This window comes from Lissotriton helveticus, chromosome 1_1 (genome assembly GCF_964261635.1).
Source record: "Lissotriton helveticus chromosome 1_1, aLisHel1.1, whole genome shotgun sequence".
Lineage (NCBI taxonomy): Eukaryota > Metazoa > Chordata > Amphibia > Caudata > Salamandridae > Lissotriton > Lissotriton helveticus.
Window position 1 is genome coordinate 332604344 of NC_136057.1, and position 25650 is coordinate 332629993.

General features: G+C 45.5%; 1 protein-coding gene across 14 annotated transcripts in view; it reads left to right on the top strand.

Annotated features, from left to right (window-relative positions):
- LOC144804990 (V-type proton ATPase 116 kDa subunit a 4-like) overlaps positions 1 to 25650 on the top strand; it is a 6844636-nt gene that overhangs the window by 4063477 nt on the left and 2755509 nt on the right. For all 14 annotated transcript variants that reach the window (XM_078671938.1, XM_078672103.1, XM_078672267.1 and 11 more), the window contains one exon: positions 1790 to 1903. In XM_078671938.1, coding sequence (XP_078528064.1) covers positions 1790 to 1903 — 114 coding nt within the window. The remainder of the gene's footprint in view (positions 1 to 1789; positions 1904 to 25650) is intronic.

Sequence of the window (25650 nt, forward strand, 5' to 3'; positions counted from 1 at the left end):
CCCTCCTAAACTCTCTTATGAGGTTCCAAAGATTCTTCTTTTTTTTTAGCTAATTTGCTACATATCCCTATATTTATCCACATTATCTTCAGGAAATACCTATTAGCAGTCATTTTATATCCAGATAACGTTGGCAGCTGCACGTAGCACTTTATCTTGTATGTTATATGGTCCTATAAGACTTTTTTAATTAACTCGGTTTGTGCCTAGGTGCACATTGTGGCTGCTGTATTTACAAGCCTATAAGGCCAGTAGCCTTTAGTTGGCCTTTGACAATCGCATGTGCGCCTTCCCCAACTGTTACTACTCAAGACAGCCCCTTTCTTTCTTAACCCTCATTTAGGGGCCGATTATGATTGCGGTTTTTCCGCATCCTCCGGGCCGGCGGAAGCCACCGCCGGCCCGGAGGATGCGGAAAATTCGCTGGGGAGCCTCCAAAGACCCACCGCCATATTAGGATGGCTGGTGGGTCTGGAATTCCGTCCGCTGCTTTTCCTCCACGGTCGCCTTCCGACCGCGGCGGAAAAGCTTTAACATAGCTGGCGGTGTCTATTAGACACCGCCAGCCATATTAGGATGGTGTGAATGACATGCTTTTCCGCTGCGGCTTTTACGCCGTGGAAAAGCATACAGACTTTCACTTCGGGGGCCCGTTACGGGCCCCCTGGGTGAAGGGGGTTAGGGGGTGCACATGGGGGGTATCTATGTTACCCCTCTGCATTTGCATGCACAAAGCAGCAGGCACTGCGCGGTGCCTGCCGCTTTGTGCATGCATTTTTAACCTTGCGGCGGGTGCAGCTTGAAGCTGCACCCGCCGCAATGTTAAAGATAGAGGATGTGACCACCCTGGCGGTCACATCCTAATCTGCTCGGAGGGAACGCCGCAGCCCTTGCGGACGTTCCCTCCTCCTCAGGGGTCGCGGACGGACTCAAGTCCGTCTGCGATCATAATCGGCCCCTTAATGTGGTTACAAGGATTTTATAATTAACTTAAAAAATAATTATACTATTTTTATGGCCTATGAAAGTATATATTAGTATTGATTACCTAGTCATTTAAGATTTATTTTATAATTATATCACCTTGGGTGACAGTCGCTTCCCTGTTCCAACTTACATATGTCCTGTGCCGGGAAGTGTTCTTTTAACTTACAGTTTCTTGTATAGTCAGGGGAATGAACCATAGCGATTCCACCAGCCGGGGTTTTGCTAATCTTTATTCAGTTTTTCACATTTTATTATTGTAGGGCTTTTTTTAAGCTGAACCAATAGATTTTTATTTGATTTAATTTGATTTGACCTGCTGATGCTGCCTTGGACCTTGACCCATACTCAACTTAAGTCCAGGAGTTTGGTCTTGTATGTCACTGTAGTGTACTTGAATGCATACCTGTTTTTACTCCCATCGGATAACATTGCAGCTTCTGAAAAATGCATTGCTGACTTTTTAATATGTAAAATATTTCTCTTGCAAAATGTGCTTAACAGATTGTATTGATCCTGGTGCCTAAACATATAGAACGATATGTGTTATTTTTATAAATTGGTGTGGATCTCCTTATTTAGTCGTGTGCATCATTTGTTGCAGATGTCTAACACTCCTCTCTGATAAGCCTAAAACTGCTCGACCACACTACTCCCCTAGCAGAGCACCTTGGATTTGCTAGAGCAAGACCTTGTCCACTCATAAGGGAATACCTGGACTCTTTGCACAATATACCTCTTTTTGTAAAGTCAAGCCATTTACTGCATTATTACACAGAACCATGCCTTTGTTTTCTTTAACTAGAAACCACTTAAATATGCGGTGGAACCATCAAGGAATCTGAACACGTATGTTCCTCAGAAGAACACTCCTGCTGTTGAGGACTTTAGTGTAGCCCCGAAGAACCTGCAGAAAAAGGTAAAGTGAAAACATCTTTCAGAGAAATGGTAATGCATTAATTTCAGGAACCCACACAATCCACTATTGATATTCGTAGTCTTATTGTGGCAGGATAGTGCACTGCCGTTCATGTTACTTTGTGTTACAGCAAACAACTGACGGACAGAATGCAGACAATGCAAACATTCTCTCCTAGTCATAAGATCTGGGTTAAATCCATCGTTCTTTTGTCCACTACCCCATCCCAGTTTGGACCCAGCCATATACAAATCAGTCTTGACCCTGTGACTCATGGGAACAGTCCAAACCAAACCGCCAGGCCAGGTCCTCCCTGGACGAGAAACAAGCATCCTGGGACCGGTTTCAGGGTATGTCACTATTATAAGAAGAGTCTCCACGAAGTTGTAGGTAGATTTGAGAATTCTTCTTTATTTAAAATACAGGTTTCTTAAGCCACAGAGCGCAGCAGTGTGTTCCCTTGAATCTCGATCAACAACAGTTGATCGAATCCCCGGGAACACACGCTCCGAGAACATCATAGCATTCCAAACAAAGCATTCCAAAAGAGAAGGCATGTTAAACATTCCAAAAGACACCAGACCACTACAACACCTCCCCCTTTATATAAAAAAAAAAACAATACAAAAGCTGAAAGCAACAAATAAAGTTCAATAAGTCACAAAATCCCCAAACCTAGCTGGTAATCTAATAGTGCGCCCACTTCTAACAGACCTGTCCCCCACGACATTCCTTACCACAGGAACAGCGGTATTAGAAGAAGGAACAACAAAAGCACTGCCATTAATACTGGAAGCAGGAGCAGCAACAACATTACTCCCACCATGATCCTGCAACCAAAAAGTCCATTCCAATTCGTCAGAACAACTACTCTTCTTTTTTTTCAAAATTAATTCAGCCTGGTCTTTTCGCAACTTGACTAACTGTCTCTTATTCCACCAACCTCTACCGTTGAGGAAAACAGCCCCTTTACTAACCTTACAAACTTGAATCGGGTCATAAAAATGAGACTCACCTTTCTTAACGTTAAAGGGTTTTCTGCATAACACCCAATCACCAACCGAAATATCAACATCATCCACTGACCTTTTACCGTCAAAATGCTTTTTCATCAGAGCCTGACTACGCCTCACCTTCTCCAACACATCAGAAGCCTGCACTTTCACCCCATTCTTACCGACCAACCAAGAAGGAAGAAGTAAGGAATTAAATTTTCTTCCCCTAAGTAACTCAAAGGGAGTTACCCCAGTGGTGCAATGTGGAGACACATTGTAACTCCATACTTTCTCTTCCAAAAATGAACTGACATCCAAACCAGACGCCACAGCCATCTGAATCCCTTCTTTAAGAATCTTATTACCACGCTCCACCAAACCATTAGATGCGGAAGAGTACTTAGCAACTTTCAGATGTTTAACATCAAAAACGAACACATTCGTTCCGAAACAAAATGAGTCCCGTTATCAGTGACTAAACACCTAGGAGCCCCTTCAACCAAAAACAATTTTTTTTAAAACAAGATTGTATTCCCAGTATTAGGCGCGTCCACGAACTTATAATACATCCATTTGGAATGATAGTCAATAGCCAGAATCAAATACCTACACGCCTCCGCAAGAATTAAATATGGACCGGAAAAATCCAGACCCACCTTAACCCAAGCTTGCTCAGGAAACTCAGTAGGATGAAGAGACAACTTCGGAATCTTCCAGTGCTTATCAGAAAGCAAGCATTCTTCACAACCATCAATAAGTCCTCTAACTTGAGCTTCCAACCCCGGCCACCAATAATGCTGTCTAATTTTCATACAAGTTTTGGTAACCCCAAGATGGCCTTCATGACCCATCTTAATGACTACATCCCTCAATTTAGACGGGGGCACAAATTTATCTCCTCTGAGAACAACATTATCCTTTAAGGAAAGTTCATCCGCAACCAAAGCAAAATTCTTTAAGTCCCCAGAAAGATTTCTCACATCAGGCCAACCATCTTTACAGCAGTTCAAAACTTTAGTTAGAACTAAATCATCCAGAGAAGCTTTACTCCAATCTTCTTCAGAAATAAGGGCACCACAACCTTCCACTGCGTCCAACATCGCCACACATTCAACATCATCCTCCTCAAAATTCTCCTCATCATCTCTATCCATCAGCATTCTGGACAGACAATCTGCACGAAAATTCTTACTGCCCTGAATATGCTTTATACCAAAATTGAACTCCTGCAGCTTTGAAACCAATCTTGTCAACCTAGCGGACATAGAATTGGAATTTGAGACTTTGTTAAAAATGAAAGACAGAGGTTTATGATCAGTCAAAATCTGAAATTTCCTTCCCCAGATATACATTTTAAATTTCTGCACCGCCCACACACAGGCTAGCGTCTCCCGTTCTATCGTGCTGTAATTTCTTTCAAAAGGCTTAAGAGCTCTTGATGCGAAAGCCACCGTTTGCTCATGACCATTTACATTTTAACTAAGAACTGCCCCTAGCCCATTGAAACTAGCATCAACAGTGATCATTGAAGGACAATCATCACGGAAAGCATGTAGTGCCTTCGCAGAAATGACTAGATCCTTTACTCTGTCAAAAACATTGTTCAAATCCTCAGACCAGATAAATTCTTGACCCTTTTTAAGTAGACAGCGAAGAGGTTCAACTATCTCAGCATAATTGCACACAAACCTAGCATAGTACTCAGCTAGCCCAAGGAAAGAGCGCAAAGTATCTTTATCAGTAGGAGGCTTAGCATCTTTTAGAGCTCTAATAACTGAAAACTTTGGGCTAATGCCTTTGTCAGAAATTGTATGCCCCAAGTAATCAAGTTCATTCACACCGAACTTACATTTGTCAGCCCTGATCGTCATACCATTGCCCTCCAACGTGCTCAGGACTCTTTTTAAAAGTGCTAAATGCTCATCACGGTTTTTTGTAAAAATCAGAATATCGTCCAAGTAAGCTTGAACCCCGACCATTCCCTTGAACATAGAGTCCATTAACTTCGGAAAAATACTTGCTGCCGAGGCCAGTCCAAAAGGGAGTCTCAGGAACTTAAACGCACCAAAAGGCGTAACAAACGTAGTAAGTTCCTGAGACTCCTCACTCAAAGGAATCTGATGGTAGGCAGACTTTAAATCAATAAGGGAGAACCACCTAGCCCCCCCCAAATTGGCCAAGAGTTCGTGGATCTTAGGAAGGGGATGGCAATCCACCAGAATATTTTTATTCAACCCCCTCAAATCCGCGCAGAGCCTAATCTCCCCAGTTTTTTTCCTCGCCACGACAATCGGGGCGACCCATTGAGAAGACTCGGTAGGTTGGATAATTTTTGGAACACAAAGGTCATTTAACATTTTCTTCAACTCCTCCCTAGCACTCAATGGAACAGGACGTACTTTATGCATGACCGGCTGAGCGTCAGGAACCAGTCTGATTCTATGACTAAAATTCTTTATGCACCCTACTTGATCTTTAAAAACTTCCTTAAAATCTTGAAGCAAGTGCTTACAGTCAATTTCAGAACTTCCCACACTCATGACTTCCAAACTCCTCACCTTAATGGGATTCTCATTACCTGGAACCAAATACAATCCCATTTTTGCGAGGTCCTTCCACCCCACAATATTTTTCCCTTTAATTGCAACATACACTTTTGTCATAATACACCGTTCAAGAATTTCACCCTTTGACAAAAAGAACCCCAACATGTCAATGTCCTTTTCTCCAAACGCCTTTGGGTTAATATCAGGGGGCGCTAAGTGAACATCATTTCCCCAATTGTCATAAAAATAAGAGTCACGTAAAATTGTTATTGGAGAACCTGAGTCTCCCATCACTGTTGTCTGGATTCCATCAATCAATGCTTCACAAAAAGAACCCTTTATCTCCAAAAGATCCTCCTTATGATCCAGCGTAAGCAGCAAATTATCAAAATCTTCTGAACAGGACTCAACATTGTTGTTCACATTGCTAATTTGAACAACTCTCTTTTGCGCCTTACAGAACTTTTGGAAATGGCCAAACCTTTTGCAATTTGAACAACGCTTGTTCAAAGCGGGACAGTTAGAAAAGTTACCAATGTGAAATTTTGATCCACATCTGAAGCAATACATTTGAGGCTTTCTTTGAAGAGACATTGATGAAGTAGGATGTTTCTTTTCGCTGACCTTTCCACCTATAGCCAGGACCCCCTCATCAGCGAAATCTTCTTGCTGATAAACTATATTAACTTTAGCAGCGCAGGCTTGCAAAGCTTTAGTAGAAATAGAGGACCTTTCGATACCCAGAGCCAAATCAACTACTCCCGAAAGAGGAGGATTTTTACAACTTAAAATCCTTTCTTGTATTTTATGTGAAGAACAATTAAAAACAAATTGGTCCCTGATCATATCATCAACTGTTGGACCAAATTCACAAGTTATAGCAAGTACTCTCAATGCAGAAATATATTCCTCCACTTTCTCCTCTTCTTTTTGTTTACGTTTATAAAACTTATGTCGCTCCAACATAATGTTAGGTGATTCTGAAAACTGTTTTTTAAGTCTCTCTAAAGCCTCCAAATAGACATTCCAACGTCTATCCCCAGACTCAGACTGAGTAGCTGGAAGAGGAATAGGAGGTAAACTTTGAAAAATACACTGAGCAGCTAAACCCAAACTGCCAAAAAGAAGGGCATATTTCCTTTCTGAAGAATATTCTGTTGCATCTATAGACACAATATGGTTTTCGAAAAGTCCAAACCACTCAGACCAAATAAGATTTGGCTTACCCGGTTTAGCTAAAAATGGAGGAGGTTGTGTAAGTTGACTAATTTGCTGTTGGTTTGAAGCCATATTCAAACTGCTCAAAAATAGCAAACAAAATGAAAGATGATATAAACTGGATTTTAACGTCGTCTTGGAGGCGAATTCAAACTTTGAGATTCCCAGTATCTTGTTATTGATTCAAGCTAAACCAGGCTTATAATGGTTGCACGAAGAATCCAAGAAGAAAAAAATATATAATATAATTATAAACTAACTCAAAGCAAATGAATAGAGTCAAAAACTCCGAGCTGTAGCTCCAGTTTGCCCAAAGCAGGTGTGTGTATCACCGTGATACATCGAAGACGAGCTGTGAAGCCATCGGACATTCAATCTTGAAGGAATCTGTGTTTGCTACGCAGCGCGTAGATAAAGAAACTGTAGTCCCTTTCCCAATACAAAATGGCCGCTCCGTCACGTAAACAGCGTGAGACGCTTACCTGGACCCTTCCCAGGGTCCTTTGCGTACATGCGATACTGTGACGTCAAGGAAACACTGCTCACGGCCGTTAGACTCAGCGCGAGCCGCCGCTCGAGCCGATAACAACCCAGAAGATAAAGACTTCAATAAAGAGGCAATACTTGCTCCTACCAGTCTTATTAAAGGTCGAATGAAGTCCGGTTCCAGCAAAAAGTTAGCTCCAATGATTTCCACTAAGAGGATGACGAGTGACCATCAGTGGGTTCCAGCAAGAAACTTGCAGGTGGCTGGAGAAAATCCCAGTGTCGCCAAATATTATAAGAAGAGTCTCCACAAAGTTGTAGGTAGATTTGAGAATTCTTCTTTATTTAAAATACAGGTTTCTTAAGCCACAGAGCGGAGCAGTGTGTTCCCTCGAATCTCGATCACCAACAGCTGATTGAATCCCCGGGAACACACGCTCCGAGAACATCATAGCATTCCAAACAAAGCATTCCAAAAGAGAAGGCATGTTAAACATTCCTAAAGACACCTGTTGTAGTGGTCTGGTGTCTTTAGGAATGTTTAACATGCCTTCTCTTCGGTAAGAATGGGGTGAAAGTGCAGGCTTCTGATGTGTTGGAGAAGGTGAGGCGTAGTCAGGCTCTGATGAAAAAGCATTTTGACGGTAAAAGGTCGGTGTATGATGTTGATATTTCGGTTGGTGATTGGGTGTTATGCAGAAAACCTTTTAAGGTTAAGAAAGGTGAGTCTCATTTTTATGACCCGATTCAAGTTTGTAAGGTTAGTAAAGGGGCTGTTTTCCTCAACGGTAGAGGTTGGTGGAATAAGAGACAGTTAGTCAAGTTGCGAAAAGACAGGCTGAATTAATTTTGAAAAAAAAGAGTAGTTGTTCTGACGAATTCACCCTTCTTCAGCCAGACTAGCTTGAATTCAGTGGCACAGTGAGCAAGGGACCCATGTCTGGGCATACCCATCTCACTTAGGGTGAAAAGTGATACAGCAAACAATTGATGGACCGAATGCTGACAATGGAAATATTCTCCCCCAGTCATACGATCTGGGTTAAATCCATTGTTCGTTTGCCCACTACGCCACCCCAGTTTGGACCCTGCAATATGCAAATCAGTCTTGACCCTGTGCCTCATGGAAACAGTCCAAACCGAACTGCCAGGCCAGGTCCTCCCAGTACCGGAAACAAGCATCTGGGACCGGTTTCAGAGGTTCAGGGTACGTCACCATTCATGTTACTTTGGCTATTCCCTGATGTGGTTTAAATGAGGTTATTTAAAGTTAATACAAGAATCTGTAAACTAAATAATTGCTTATTTCGTTTTTGCACTAAGCAGAGGTCATCTGATAACTTCAGGAATACTCTATTTGATTCAGAAATTGAGCTCGCGAAGTAGTCTTTCGAAATATGTATTTACTTGCTTTTGTTTGGACCTTTTCCTTGGAAAGTATGATGACTATATAACAGGAGGGAAGCGATTAACACAGATTTAATGTGGCAATTCATTGTTTATTTTTATTTATTTTACAGAGTTTTATATATGTTCTCCTTCAAGGGATCTTCATTAATAGTCATAGGCATTTAGTTGCACACACCCGCAGGATCCTGGAGCACTTCAAATATATATTATGTGTATACATGTGTACATAAGGCTTTTCAACAGAAAGATCACATTTTGAAAGAAAGCGTGTTTGTTTTTGTAGGCCTATTTGTTGGCCACATTGGACGAATTACATTTTATATGCTGTAATAAGAAGCAAATTATTAATTAAAGCATATCTCTAAACAGCAATTGTGATAGGAAAAACTATTTCACAAACCTTTTTAAAAAACAAACAGAAAGGAAAGCAGGGCAGTATAGACATATAGCCTTCAAACCCAAAATGTCTGGAACATGATACTGCTGCTCCAAGAAAGCACGTTCCACCAGTATCCCATCAAGCCCAGTGAATTGCATTTAATTTACTTCATTTTCCATGTCCTGGCAACAGGATGCAGGAGCTCTGAGCTAGGGCTTTTTTTATTTTTTTCAGTCACAAAATATTTCCTAAGCCTGCTTTTCAATTTTCACTTCCTGTCTCCTAAGACTCAAAGCATGTTTCCACTTTTATGGTAGAAAATAATTTGACAGAAATGGCAAGAAAATTACTGCAGGAAGATGTTCAGAAGAACGTTAAGAAACAAGGAAGATTTGCCTTCTTGACTTGCAAGAAGTCCAGCAGTGGGTGTGCAGTCCACTCCAGGGAGTTCAGAAGAGAGTGAAAAAGGGAGTCACTCTATTACTGCTCGTCATCTCTCTCTAAAGACTGCAGAGAGATAGATATTAAAAGAAATCTTATCAGGAAAAACAAAGACGTTCCCATATTACATTGAAGTCCACCATGTCAAGGACAGCAATAGCTCACTGTCTAGGACAGGTACAGCAGTGAGAAAACATTAAACACTGAGGGGCAGATTTACGAGCCCCTTTTGCCACTTTTGAGTTACTTTTCCCATGTTAAAAATGACGCAAAAGTGGCGCAAGGGGTTTGTAAATCTGCCCCTGAATGCGGTGGGAGCAAGACAAAGTTTGGTTCAAAGAGAAAGTCTAACGGAATATTGGGGGAATCAAAATCATAAACGTTTCTTCACTTTTCTCCTGAGTGGGTAAGTATGTTGAACAAAAAATAATTTTCCTTACTCCTCAAGGGCTGATTCTCTTACCCGTCAATCTTTACCTATAGTACGTCTATCATCTACTTCTCCAACTGCAAGAAGCCCACCTGGACGCCGTACTTCTCTTGCACCTATGTTACTTATGTGTACGCCACTGGCCTCTGTGGTGTCAGATACTCCACCCCTTCCTCCTCCTACTGTGATTTCATCACTGCTTTCACCTCATCCTGCACCTCTATTAAGGCATCTTCCAAGTAAGTTACCAACCGTAAGAAGAAAATCACATACTATGGAGTATCGGGCATCATTCTAGACATTCCAGGATTCACTCACATCATTCAAGACAATCCAGTTAATTGTCTAATACTCATCACAGTTCACAAACAAATAAGTCACGTCATTTCCTGCTGCTCATTCAGCAGGTATTCTCCCTCCTATATGGAATCGCTTCTATCTAGGATATCACCAGTTGATAATATTGCCACATTCAATGAGGTGTTAGTCAGATGGGCAGCAAAGCAAAATATTCCTAACCCAACTCTTACACATCTGTAACAGAACATTTTAAACCTTACCATACCATTTAGCTTCTAGATTGCTTTTGCCTCCTGTAATGGGACTTCTGGAACCAACAGTATAACTTTTCTCACCTCCTGCCATATGTCAGAAAAACTATAAGCTTTCATAGCAATACCCACTTGTTTTACCAGTTGAGCGATATTCTTACTCTATCATTGTATCCGCTGAAAGAACATGTCACACCATGGCTCCAGCTTCTAACATGCCACCGGATAAGGAGAGTAAATAGTTGAATATAGTAAGGGAGAAGTACTGCACTTGCTTCATAGGGCTGAGGAATTCATGAACTTCAGTATTTATGGAACCCCTGAGATGTTATCCCCTTTCACAGTTAATGCAGTCAGTAATGTTTCAGACACTCCTCAGACACTGGAGTGTAAGTAAAGTTCGTAAGTGCCAAGAGGATACCATGACAGTGAGGCAACACGTTATTTCTTTATTAGAAAAATTGGATCTTTTGTTTTTCAATTGTTGAAGTTGTATTTCTGTCTGGAAAAAGACCCCACTCTAGAGATAAAGGAAGTTCTTTGTTCTGAATAAATGACGCCTGCTCCATGTAGATTTTAGGTTTGTGTTTATTTAAGATGGATGTTATCATCTAGAGCCCCATCAGGAGCAGCCTTCCTGCTGCTCAGCCCATCCTCCAACTGACTCTCTCACTCACCAACATTCCACAGAATCCTCACACACCGACATTTCACCACCACAGTCACGCTGGCTGAGCAGCAGGTATAACACATCTCTTTTCTTTACACAAAATAACATTGGAACTCTTGAAAGTAGACATTAGAACTATTGCATGCATGTATAAACTATAGCAAAGAATCAATGCGAATGCATGAAAATAAAGGTGGAAACATTTCACGCACGACATGTCGTAACACAATAAATAAAAATGTGCACAACAGGTCATAACATAATACATGCAAAGAAAACCAGCTAAACAGTAATGAGAACACACTCATATACATCATCTCCCTATCTAACGAAACAAAAACACACACTATAACACCCCCAAAACACAATGCAAACCCTGATACCTCAAAATGCGAGCTGGCCAGGCTAACAGAAAAATAGTATGTAGGGTACCGACCACAGGGCACCGTAGAGAACCATCCAGACCACTGCAGAAAAAAACTTAGTAAGTGTGGAACAAATAAACTTAGTAAGTGAACCTTTCTTACCCTTGTTGCTGCCTGAGGATTACACTGGCCACGAGACTCCTGTTGACCCCCTGTACTTAGCGCGGACCCGCTTGCCTGTCTCCCGCTGCCCGGCTGCTCTTTTTCCATCTAGAGCGGGGCCGCCGAGAGGAGACCGGCGAGGGGCGGACTACATTACCCAAAAGCCCTTGCGGTGATCCGCGTCACCTGTAAGCGCCAGGAGGCGCTTAAAATCATCATCAGCCCCATTGAGAGGGGGAACCTTTCTTACCCTTGTTGCTGCCTGAGGATTACACTGGCCACGAGACTCCTGTTGACCCCCTGTACTTAGCACGGACCCGCCCGCCTGTCTCCCGCTGCCCGGATGCTCTTTTTCCATCTAGAGTGGGGCCGCCGAGAGGAGACCGGCGAGGGGCGGACTACATTACCCAAAAGCCCTTGCGGTGATCCGTGTCACCTGTAAGCGCCAGGAGGTGCTTAAAATCGTCATCAGCCCCATTGAGAGGGGGAACCTTTCTTACCCTTGTTTCTGCCTGAGGATTACACTGGCCACGAGACTCCTGTTGACCCCCTGTACTTAGTGCGGACCCGCCCGCCTGTCTCCCGCTGCCCGGCTGCTCTTTTTCCATCTAGAGCGGGGCCGCCGAGAGGAGACCGGCGATGGGCGGACTACATTACCCAAAAGCCCTTGCGGTGATCCGCGTCACCTGTAAGCGCCAGGAGGTGCTTAAAATCGTCATCAGCCCCATTGAGAGGGGGAACCTTTCTTACCCTTGTTGCTGCCTGAGGATTACACTGGCCACGAGACTCCTGTTGACCCCCTGTACTTAGCGCGGACCCGCCCGCCTGTCTCCCGCTGCCCGGCTGCTCTTTTTCCATCTAGAGCGGGGCCGCCGAGAGGAGACCGGCGAGGGGCGGACTACATTACCCAAAAGCCCATGCGGTGATCCGCGTCACCTGTAAGCGCCAGGAGGCGCTTAAAATCGTCATTAGCACCGTCTCGCGGGACGCCGGGCGAAGCCCGGGCAAAGGGCGGGCCCTCTGAGGCCCTCAGAGGACGAGGAGGTCGGGTCGGGTGTAGAGCTCTAACATCTTCTGTTCTGTTCTTCACCAAGTAGGGCTTTGTGACTTTATTTTGTATACTATCATAACATTGTTCCAATATTAGAACTTGGTTATCTGTTTGATCCAACACCATTCATTATAATATGTCTACTAGAGGCAGCAGAAGCAAGACAGCTGTGGGCGCGGCTTCTGTGATTGGACCGATAAACAGTTTCATAACAAGGACCAACGATGCAATTGATCTTAGCATCTCACTCCTCGAACGAAGGGTATCACGTGATCTGGAAATTGCCAAACGTTCCTCGCTAGGGAGCATCAAATTAGCAAGAACCCCAGTCAGCTCTAGAAACTCATACACAAGTCGTACTTGTGAAATACAAGCTGACCTTCACACTCTACCTAGCGAGGTTAATCTATCGGCATCCAACCCCTTAACTGACTCTGATTGTAACAGTGACCTAGAAAGAACTCCAGACCTTAATATAGAACCCACACCAGAGTTAGTAGAGGGCACTAGTGAGATCAATCTAAGAGCCAGACAAGAGGGTGCCATTCGAAAGCAAAATAAACAATCAAATACATCTGTCCCCTATGCCGCTAGAAAAGGTAACGCAGCAAAAGGACAACGTAGGAAAGGCACAACTAAGCATTTAAATGCTACTGGAACAAACCAACTCCCTGAGATATTAAATTTAGACACTCAGAGGTTCTCCCATGCGCATAAGGACAAGCCTGATACAACCAAAGCTAACGATCATCTGGTCGAAAGATTTGGAGACCTTTTAAGTATTTTCATGTCACCAATCGAATCTAGGCTTGCCCGCATAGAAAAACAGCTTGAAGAATTAATTGCCTATAATAAAAACGCTTCTAGCGTTGCTCCAAAAATTACTGTAGGCCCGAAAACAAATACTAGTAAACCTACATGCCTCCAACCGGAAGTTACTTTAGTTCCAGATATTGTGGCAAAATCTAAACCTACTACCTCCATTAACAAGGAAACTGCTACAAATAAATCTGTACCAACTATTAGCTCTACTCCCAGCACTGGTACGAACATCCATATCACTGACATGCAGACAGGAAAGACACATACAGCAACTCAAAGTGGAAGAAAAACATCTAATCCAACTAGTAACACGATGCCAGCTTGTCAAAGGCCACAGACTCGCTATGAACAACCTTACAATTCAAGGCAGATTCCTCCATGCATTACTCTTCTACCTGAATGCGGAGCTCAAGAACTAGTTTTGGTAAATGTCCCGAAACTAAAATACGATCAGGATGAAACCTCCTCTTCATTGAAAAATAAGATCTTACATTGGTTGATAGCTAACTGCAGCTTCCCAATAGAATGTTCAGGAGAAATTATTCATACACAGAAAGTAGGATCGATAGGCCCTTTGAGGAAAAAGTTTGAGGGGGATTGCATAACGGTCAAATTTAAGAACCCACAATGGGCCGAAAAAACATTGGCCAAGGCCCCACTTCATCTACGTGGGAATTTAACACTACTCTTCTCCCACTGGGCTATTTTTATAGACATCTGATTACAAACGGCCCGAGCATGTTAACCAATCCTATCACTCCTCTTCAAGATCAGTACTGGGCACCTGAAACCAACTTTCCCTTTTCTCATCCGAACTCCAAATTTCCCTATTTGACTGGTCCAGTACAATGGCATCAAAGCCAAATCCATCCACCACCGACAATCCATCCTTACCTGTCTTCAATTCCACATCATGAGCATAGAGATATTCGATGGCGTCAAATTTCTGCGGCATCAGCTAATCCTTATAATATTCCAACTTACAACAGATTAAATGTATTGTCCAGTTTGGACTTCAATGATTGACTGCATCATCCCCAGTCTAACGGGGTAGAGATACACTCACCAAAAATGGGGGAAATACCAATAAGTCCAACCTTTGACACACTGGAAAAGATGATTATATCTATCCCCGGCAAAGACATGTCTATAGTCTCCCTGCAACATCGGACTGACGATTTGATAATCTCATCGCCAGCCCTTCTTAACTTTGAGTCAACAGATAACTCAATAAAGATAATAACTCCTCCTAGCCCTAATTTGACTAGCCTACAAGTACATTTTACGTTCTGGAATATTGCTGGCTTGTTTGCTAAACAGACAAATCCTAACTTTCTGACCCAGGTTAATCTGAGCAAAATTATTTGTCTTCAGGAAACATGGGCCATTGACCCAATACATATAATGGGCTACAAGACATTTTTTTCTCCAGCGAAAAAATCCCCTTCTGGAAGAAATAGTGGTGGTCTAGTCACCTATATTGCAAATACTCTACATAGTGAAGACATCCTTCCCCTAAAACTGGAAGAGAACTACCAGCTAATTGTCCTAAAGAGCACTAAACAAAATGTATATGCAATAGTAAATTTTTACAATAACTTGAATTCAGTCGACTTGATCATCCTTCTTTCCGAAATTTCCCTAGCTCTTCAAGACCTACAAATACAATACATTAGGAAGTCATGCACAATAGTGTGGGGAGGAGATTTTAATCTTCATTTATGTAGGAGCAAAGCCATTGATAAGTGCGGAATTAATGACGACGATGGCAATAGTATAACACACTTCTCACATTCGAATGAAAGTGAAAAAATGAACGAGATTATGATAAAATTGGAATTAGGCTTCGCCAGCGAGTTAAAGACCTCCCCAGTAGCCTTTCTGTCAACTTTCAACGGCAGGGGTTTAACGAGCCTGATAGACTATGTATTAATTTCATTCTGTAAAGGCCCAAACATTGAACTATTTGAGGTTATTAAAAATCCGCTAAGCGATCATTTTCCAAACACTATCGCCTTACGCGAACCAAAATCTAAAAAAAAAAAAAACATGCCACTATGAACATCCTAGATCAACAAGAGCTCGAACTAGGATCCTTGAATGGTTACACACTAAAATGGGGAAATATTGATAAAGTAGCTACAACCGAAAAAATAGTTAGGCAAAGCCAGACAAACATAATAACTTGCCTTGATCACAGGACAAACTCTAAAGAAGTCCTGAAAAATTTCAATGTTATTACACAAAATATAAAAAAAGAACTCACTAGGGCACACAAACAAAAAAGCCAGGCAAAAAAATGCTGGTTTAGTCCGGCATGTACAAAAGCGTACTCGAAACTAAAGGAAGCTTTAAGTAAGGAAAAGAGAGATAGAGGGGAAGTTATTAGACTAAGAAAAGAATATGCGATAGTGTTGAAAATCAGAAAACAGGAATTAAAAACCGACCTATGGGAGCGTCTTACCAGAAGTTCAGAGTTAAAAGACAGTGCAACTTTCTGGCAAGTAATTAGATCCCCTTTTTTAACAGATAGAGACGACCTACCATCCATCGACGTTGCGATTAGCGAACGCGAATGGGTGAGCTATTTCTCTAAAGTTTTTAGCGAAGGTAACATTCGAGATACGGACTATAAAGACTCTCTGATACAAGTATCTTACCCGATACCCTTGCAGTTTTCACATGGAGAGGTACAAAGAGCATTAAAAACCTCAAAAATAGGCAAAGCCCCAGGCCCAGGTGGGGTCCCAGTGGACATTTTTAAATATGAAGCAGATCTCTGGTCCCCGCTACTGACTAATGTCCTAAATGCTACCATAGAAGAGGGCTTAATAAAATCTTGGAAAACGTCGATACTGGTCTCCATATTTAAAAAAGGGGACCGAAACAGCCCGTCTTGTTATAGATCAATATCGCTCCTGGACTCACTCGGGAAGATGGCAGGCCGGATCCTCCTTGATCGTCTCCATGAGTGGACAACTAGTCAGAACATTATCTCGGAAATACAATATGGGTTCCGTGAGGGGTTAGGCACAGAAGATCAAGCACTAAATCTGTCTTTATTGGCTGGAAAATATGTGGAGGCCAAGGGGTCCATGCTGCACATGGTGTACGTCGATTTGTTTGCAGCATTCGACTGTGTAGTACATTCAAGGCTGTGGAAAATCATTCTAAAAATGGGTGTTGACCCCCCGATTGTCGATTTCCTTCGAGAATTGTACACCGGAACAACAGGAAGAGTGAGATTTGGGACTAAAGGAGAACTCACGGACAGCTTCAGGGTGGAAAAGGGAGTCAGGCAGGGGTGTTTGCTGGCCCCCTTCCTATTCACCCTGTACACAAATGGGCTAGAGGCCGCTATGCTAGAAGTTAGTAAAGATCTCCCCTCCCCACATGGTGTACGTCGATTTGTCTGCAGCATTCGACTGTGTAGTACATTCGAGGCTGTGGAAAATCATTCTAAAAATGGGTGTTGACCCCCCCGATTGTCGATTTCCCTCGAGAATTGTACACCGGAACAACAGGAAGAGTGAGATTTGGGACTAAAGGAGAACTCACGGACAGCTTCAGGGTGGAAAAGGGAGTCAGGCAGGGGTGTGTGCTGGCCCCCTTCCTATTCACCCTGTACACAAATGGGCTAGAGGCCGCTATGCTAGAAGGTAGTAAAGATCTCCCCTCAATTGGCCAGCGGCAGATACCAGCTTTGTTATATGCCGACGACGCGGTTATCTTAGCAAGAACTCCTGTCGAGTTGCAGCAAGCTTTAGATAGATATTGTGCCTTCATGCTAAGTCTAAACCTGACCCTGAACGTAAATAAAACATACACTATGCATGCGGGGAAAAATACTGCAAAAACCAGAAGATTGTTTGTAAAAGGAGAGGTACTAGACAGAACTGCAACATATCCATACCTGGGGATTGTAATAGACGAGAAATTCAAGTGGAAGGCAGCGATTAATGCTAGGAAATTGGCCTTCCTGAGAGCAACTACAGTGCTAAAATCGTTCGCACAAAAATTAGGCCAGAGACCATCACTGGTACTATTGAAAATATACAACGCTAAGTGTGTTAGCACCGCCACGTATGGGGCGGGGATATGGGGTCTTAGGAATGTGGATGAATTACAAAAAGTAGAAAACTCTTTTTTAAGATATTTACTTGGTGTACCAAAGAGTTCCTCCACATATGCCTGCCACCTAGAGCTGAGCATAGACTATATAACAGACACCATAAAAAACCCAACCAGTAATGCTGTGGCGCCGAATTTGGGTAACTGAACAATGTCACCTAACAAGATCAATTATACAAGACATTTTGACACTTGATCATTGTAGAAAGATTAAATGGTTAACATATGTTAAAGCTCTATTGATAGACTTAGGGTACGAAAAGTTTTACCATCAGCCGCTAACGCTAACCGAGATCTCTAAGGCGGAGTTAAAAAAAGCATGTCTAGTACATTTGCGCCAGATATGCCTATTAAAAGAGATCCAGAAACCATCTGTCCAACAGAGCCTACTGGTTCAGACTGTGTTCACCATTGAACCTTACCTGATGTACAGACTAACCCAATTTGAAAAAATGTTGCTGACTCGATTTAGATTTAATATGTTTCACTTAATGGTCTCTTTTCCCACTCAAAATGACTGGTCATCAAATTCAATCCCATGTCCCTGCGATTCTGTCTCAACACAAACGACTATACACACAATTTTATTCTGTAAATTTTACATAGAACCACGAAAGCGCTGGTTATTGCCTATATTGAAAACCTGGGGACTGCGCCAATGTCGTCCAGCTTATCTGGCGCTTCAATATCTTGAAGATGAAAAAATAGCAAAAGCGATGGTGCGCTTTCTTAAATTTTGTACCCGCCATCGCTTAAATCTTTGAAAAAAGACACACTTATATGTTTGCCTGAAACAGGATTGAAGAAGATATTGTAAAAACTGCATGATATGGTTCAAACTTTATGAAGAGAGATTTTGTACTTAAATTGTCTTTTTATTGTACAATAGCAATTATATTTTTAAACCTTTTACATTTTTTAAACTTGTGAAAAGTGCATAAAATGTATGATATGAACTTTTATGGTGTTCCTACAAATTGAACAACCGAATAAAGTCATTTTTTATTTGATTTAGTAAGTGTGGAACACCACTCCACACCAACCATATGGCATCTACACTGCCCTTCAACAAGGGTGGAAAGTGTGAAACATCACTCCACACCAACCATATGGCTTCTACCGTGCTCTTCCCCAAAACCCATAGTAAGGGTGGAATCAATTTCTAATAACACATCACCTTAAACCCCAAATCATCACAAACGTAACATTAAAAGTAGGTGATGTTACTGCATCAACCCACGAACTCCACGGTGGGTGGTATTAATGCACCATCCCACAAACACCGTGGTGGGTGGTATTACTACATCATCCCACAACCACATGAAAGTGGTAGACGACAACACAACCGCAACAGTGGGTGGTATTACTGCACCATCCCACGGGTGGTACTACTGCACCATCCCACAACCACATGAAAGTGTGGCCTGGTCGCCCCCACACCCCCCGCCTGCTCCTCCTACCTGCTGCCTGTGCCTCGTTCTACACGTGGCCCCAGCCGCCACAGGACCGCCGCTGAACCACCCCAGCCGCCGCAGGGCCGTCCCAGCGCCGCCCCAGCCACCGCAGGGCCGCCGCCGAGCCCCCAGGTTTTCCCGCCGGATCACTACGAGACCCCGCCCCCCCGCACGCCGATTGGCTACCGCAATCCCCGCCTCCCCGCACACCCTCCCTCCCGGCTCCCCTCTTATGACGCCCCCAGAGCGACCGCGCAGCGGACGCGCGCAGCGGGAGCACCGATTGAGCGCCGAAGGTGCGCCAAAGGTAAGCGCGCCTATGCCCGTCCGCGCCTGGACCGCGCCCAGTGCCAGGACCCCTGGCCCCCGCAGACCCCAGCCCACCCGCCGGACGTACGGCGCCACCACCCTCAACGCACTCAACGCCGGCCGAACCCCTGGATGCTACCGAGCCACCCCGAGACGCACCCACGGACCCTTCATCTGCCAGGCCTGCAAGTTCTCCTGCACCCGGACCTGCACGGCACCAGCACCCACCAAGCCGAACTCCAGCAGCAGCCACCTGAAGTGCATCCTGCTCAACACCCGCTCCGTCCACAGACACGCCGTCGAGCTTTGGAACCTGCTCGACACCACAGCCCCAGACGTCGCCTTCCTCACGGAAACCTGGATGAACGCCTCCTCAGCACCCGACATCGCCATCGCCATCCCGGACGGCTACAAGATCATCCGGAGAGACCGCGTCAACCAGACAGGAGGGGGCATCGCCATCATTCACAGGAACACCATCCGCATCACGACCAACACCGACGACACCATCGCACCCGCCGAACACCTGCACTTCCAGATCCACGTCAACCCCAAGACCACTCTCAGAGGCACCCTCATCTACAGACCCCCGGGACCACGCACACAATTCAGCGAGGACATCGCCGACTTCATCAGCCCGCTCGCCCTCCCCTCAACCGACTACATCCTCCTCGGGGACCTCAACTTCCACCTGGAGAACAACGACGACCGCAACACCACCACCGTGCTGGAAAACCTCGCAAACCTGGGACTCAAGCAACTGGTGACCACCCCCACCCACCTCGCCGGACACACACTCGACGCCGTCTTCTCATCCAGCAAAGACATCGCCTTCAGCCACGCCACAGGACTCCACTGGACGGACCACAGCTGCGTCCACTTCACCTTCAGAAGAACGACGACCCACCACCACCAGCAACAGGTTGCCCGAAGAAGCTGGAACAAGATCACAGCCGACCAGCTCACCGCCTCCCTGAGTCAGCACCCTCCCGCCAGCTCAGCGAACCCCAGCCAGGCCGCCGACAACCTCACAAAGTGGATCAGCAACTGCGCGGACGAACTCGCCCCTCTGAGGACCCCGCCCAGCAGACCCGGCAGCAAGAAAGCCCCATGGTTCACCGACGAACTCAAGAGCTCCAAGAAGAACTGCCGAGCCCTCAAGAAAGTCTGGAGAAGGGAACCTACACCGGACAACATGACCACCCTCAAGCTTGCCACCCGGAAGCACCACCAACTGATCTGCGCCACCAAGAAAACTGCATTCAAGGACCGACTGGACAACAACGCACACAACTGCAAGGAACTCTTCAACATCGTGAAAGAGCTCTCCAACCCCAACGCCGGTAACAACGACATCACCCCATCGCAAGACCTCTGCAACTCCCTCGCCTCCTACTTCCACAACAAGATCGCGGACATACACAACAGCTTCAGTAGTCAACCATCGCACACAACGACCGCAGCAACGCCACCCACCACCACCCTCCGCGCCTGGACTCCGATCAGCACCGATGACACCGCCCGCATGATGAACTCCATCCACTCCGGATCTCCAACCGACCCCTGCCCTCACCACGTCTTCAACAAGGCCGACGCTGTCATCGCACCCCACCTGCGGGACATCATCAACACCTCCTTCGACACCGCCACCTTCCCGGAGAGCTGGAAGCTCCCAAACGCCACCTCCGATCAGCCAGTCACGCCCTCGCCGCCGTCCCCCGCATCCGAAGATCGACAACAGGAGGAAGGTCCTTCTCCCACCTGGCCACCAAGACCTGGAACTCCCTCCCTCCCGACCTGCGCCTGACCCAAGACCACCTCTCCTTCAGGAAGAAGCTCAAGACCTGGCTGTTCGAGCAGTAGCAGCACCCCCCCCCCCAAGCGCCTTGAGACCCTCCGGGTAAGTAGTGCGCTATATAAATGACCATGATTGATTGATTGATTGATTGAAAGTGGAGGACAACAACACAACCGCAACAGTGGGTGGTATTACTGCACCATCCCACAAGTACAACTCATCCCACAAAAAGTGATACAACAGACAACACACTGCATAACCGCATGGAAACCTCTGAAACACTCAACCTAAAATACATATAGTCAAACTTCTCAAAAACATATAATATTCCATTTTACGCCACAACCCCAAAGGGCAAAATATAGGCTGTCACAGCCCCTAATTCAGAATGGACACACAGCCTGGGGCTACTGCTGCATAGGAGGGGTTCTATCAACAATGGGAAAAAACCACAGCATGTCCCAGCAGCAAAGATGTTAAACTGCCCACAAACCCCCAAACAGATGAAAAAATATTCTGCTCTAAGAACTAAAATTCAATGGAGTCTCTTGGAAAAATAAACATCTCAACAACTTTCCCCGCAAGTTAGCGTTGGTAGAATTCTTTTTTGATAATCAACTTTATTGATTTTAAGATCAAAGACGTTACCAGCACAGGACATGCGATTACTAATACCCGCATTTACCGCAATTACAATTGTGGGTACAGACAGCGTAGAAGATGGAAGCACCAACATGACACGTTAGCATTAATAGATATAGAGAAAGCATTCGATAGCCTGGAGTGGGTTTTTCTACACAAAGCCCTGGAATGATTCGGACTGGGAGACCAGTTTGGAAACTGGACGAGAGTGCTGTACTCTTCGGCCACTGCCAGGGTCCGAATAGGGGAGGTGATCTCCGACTAGTATCCGGTGAAGAGGGGGATGAGGCAGGGCTGCTTGTTGTCCCCACTGCTATTTGCGCTAGCGATGGAGCCACTTGCGGTTCAAGCACGGTCAGGGACGGCTTATCAAGGGCTACAGCTCTGTGACAGGCCACACCATATCTCACTGTATGCAGATGATTTACTTCTCTTCTTGAGAGACACTGAGGAGGCTCTGCAAGGGGCGACTTCTCTGCTGTCGCAATATGGGGCGGTATCATGACTTAAAGTGAACTGGAGCAAGACATGCCTCTTCCCGATCCGACTGGGTTTGACTCCGCCAGTATCTATTGGTGAGATCACCTGGGAGCCGACATGCCTCACGTATTTGGGGGTTCGGATTTATCATGACGACAAGGATTTACTGGAGGGGAATGTGGGGTGCTGTATCAGGGCCCTGAAGGGATGCATGGCGTTTTGGTCCACACTCCCCCTATCAGTGGTAGGTAGAATAGCTTTACTCAAGATGGTGGCACTCCCCAGACTGCTATACTATTTCCGCACTTTGCCGGTCTGGATTCCACCAAGACTATTTAAAGAATTACGCTTCATGATGGTGGGCTTCCTGTGGGGCAACGGCAGAAGGCGGGTAGCGCTAACGACCCTGATGAGACCCAAATCGGAGGGTGGCCTGGCTGTTCCTGATTTTGAGCTTTACTATTTGGCAGCACAGCTGCAGATCCTAACACAAGGTATTGCACGGGAATTCCGGAGCCCGGAAAATCAGTGGGGTCAGGGAATACAGAAACACGTCCTCTCTTACATAGTTTTGCAACAGAAGCTTGATTTGAGGGACCTGACCATGGAGCAGCCGACCCTGAGGCTTTGCTGGAATAGAAGCCAACGTAAAGCGGGAGTAACCCACCCATATGCGCCGGAAATTCCGCTAGGAATGTTGACGGCGCTTCCGCATGGTGGGGATTGGACTCCCTTGGCGGATTGGGAACAACTAGGTATTCAAATGGTGGGGGACTTATATATGGATGGAGAACTTTCAGGCGCTACAAAAGATGTATGGCCTCCCCGAAGGAGGCTTTCTGATTCATGCAGCGGTCACCACAGCGATTCGGAAACACTGGAATGGAGGGCGCACAGAACCTGTGACCACACTGGCCTGCCAGTATGTGGTGATGGCAGCGGGGACCGTCAAGGCAGTCACGTGCCTCTAATCTCGGATGCTACATGAAGGATTGCGCCCATTGGTAGACCTAAAGACAAGGTGGGAAGCGGGGATAGGCTGTCCAATTCCGGATATAGCATGGGAACACATTCTAAAGAGGGCCTGGAAGGGGAGCAGAAATGCCCGGTTCTAACAAGTACAGTTTTTCATTCTGCATCGGGCTTACTTGACCCCAAGTAAGATCAGGAAATACTTCCAGGTTCGTGATGCAGCATGTCCTAGATGTTTGGAAGCGGATGTCGAACTGGAACATATGCTGTGACTCTGCCCGAGTATTGGGACTTATCGGGTGGATATAGGAGACCTTTTGAATGCAATCACAGACAGACAGCTAGAATACGATATGGATACTTGCTTACTGCATTGGTTCCCACACACAGCTAAAACTAAAATAACCAGCAAATTCATTGATTTGGGGCTCTTGTTGGCCAAGCGAGAAATAACTTGGCATTGGAAATCCAGGGAGGGTCCTTCGGGCAGGCGCTGGCGCACAGAATTCTGTAAGTGGGCAAGCTGTAAGGGTGTTGTCAGGCTCCGTCAGGCAACAAGGGTTGGCACTGATACAGCTTTGGAGATGGAAAGAGCGTGGGAGGCCCTGGTCCAAGTTTTGAAGATCTACCAGCCGGATGAGGGGGAGGAATAAACGATAATCGTGCATGTGATCATGAACTAAGGAACACTGCTCTGCAAGCTTTCTGAACAGCTGTTACTATATTGGGGTTTTGTGACTTGAATACGCCTACACCACCGAATATGTAGGGGGGAGGGTGTTCTGGGGTGAGTTGGGCATTACTACAGGGACATATTTGACTGATTTGGATGTGGTGATATTTGTTGTGTATTGTATGATGGCAAAAAAATCCAATAAAATATGTTTAAAAAAAATAAAAAATGACACGTTAGCATTACACCAGGGACTGAAAAAAAGGGGGAGGGATTTCCGCACTTAGTCCAGCAGGTTCAGCTATTTGCCCCAGTCTTTGTTGTATTTGGTTGGGCATCCCCAGGCTTCAAATAAGGGTCTCTCTTGTGTGGCACACCAATCTACTCCCCGGCACCACTGTGCCATGGTTGGAGGTTTGGCTTGCGCCCAAGTGCTCCAATGTCTCGCTTGGACACCGTGAGTGGTGTCCCAAGAAATGTTTTCTCTGCTCTTGAACCATCTAGGCCATCCATCCCCCCTAAGATGAGACACACAGGATCATTCGGTGCTGGCCAAACCAGGACTTGTGTAAGTTCTGACTCTATCCCCGACCAATACGGGGCCAGGCTAGGGCATGTCCAAATCATGTGGTAGAAGTCCGCTGGTGCGTGGCCGCAGCATGCGCAGTTAGGGGAGGGACGTAACCCTGCTTTGTGTAAGCACACTGGGGTGATGTAGGTCGCGTGGAGGTGGTATAGTTGAATAAGGCGGAGTTTGGCTGAGGTCGTGATGGTTTTAGGGGCCATAACGGCGTCATGCCAGGCTTCTGCCTCTAGAGGACCACCCACCCCTCCCAGCGGGTCCAGAGTGGGTCGAGAGTTGCCGGTCCGTTGTTAACAAGGGTACAGTATATTTAGGAGGCCCACCCCTCCCCAGGTTTCCCATCATGATCTGAGCTACTAATGGGCTGAATTTGGGAGGAGACGTGCCTTTGGACATATGTACACTGAGGGCATGATTGAGTTGTAAATATTTATAAAACTGTGAAGCGTGGAGGGCATAACGCTCCTGAATGTCCTGGAATGTCCTAATGTGGTCGCAAACCCAAACGTCGGCAAGCAGAGAGATCCCTATGTGGACCCATTTCTTGAACCCTGAGAGTGTTGCCACCTCACCAAGCCATGTACCCTGCCAGAAAGGCGTGTGTTGGGTCAGTGTGTTATCCCATTGCGTGTGTCCCAGAGCCATACGTCACACCACGCCTACACGCTGCAGTACAAGTGAGACGCTGAATACGAGCGCCATCACATGCCTACACGCTGCTCCTGAGGCGGAAAGCCAGGAGACTGTGCATTTTTAAAATTGTTAAAATTGTTCTGTTGTTTCTGTTTTTAACTTCACTTACCCCCAGTCACTTGGCTTTACTCACGGGCTAATTCACTCGCTTCCTGCAGGCGTGGGACGCTGTTTCAGCGCCACGCTCGATCCTCAGGCCACGCCCCCTTTGGAGGCCATGCCCACCGCCATCAGTACAAGTGAGACTCTGAATACGAGCGCCATCACATGCCTACACGCTGCTCCTGAGGCGGAAAGCCGGCAGACTGCGCATTTTTAAAATTGTTAAAATTGTTCTCTTGTTTCTGATTTTTAACTTCACTTACCCCCAGTCACTTGGCTTTACTCACGGGCTAATTCACTCGCTTCCTGCAGGCGTGGGACGCTGTTTCAGCGCCACGCTCGATCCTCAGGCCACGCCCCCTTTGGAGGCCATGCCCACCGCCA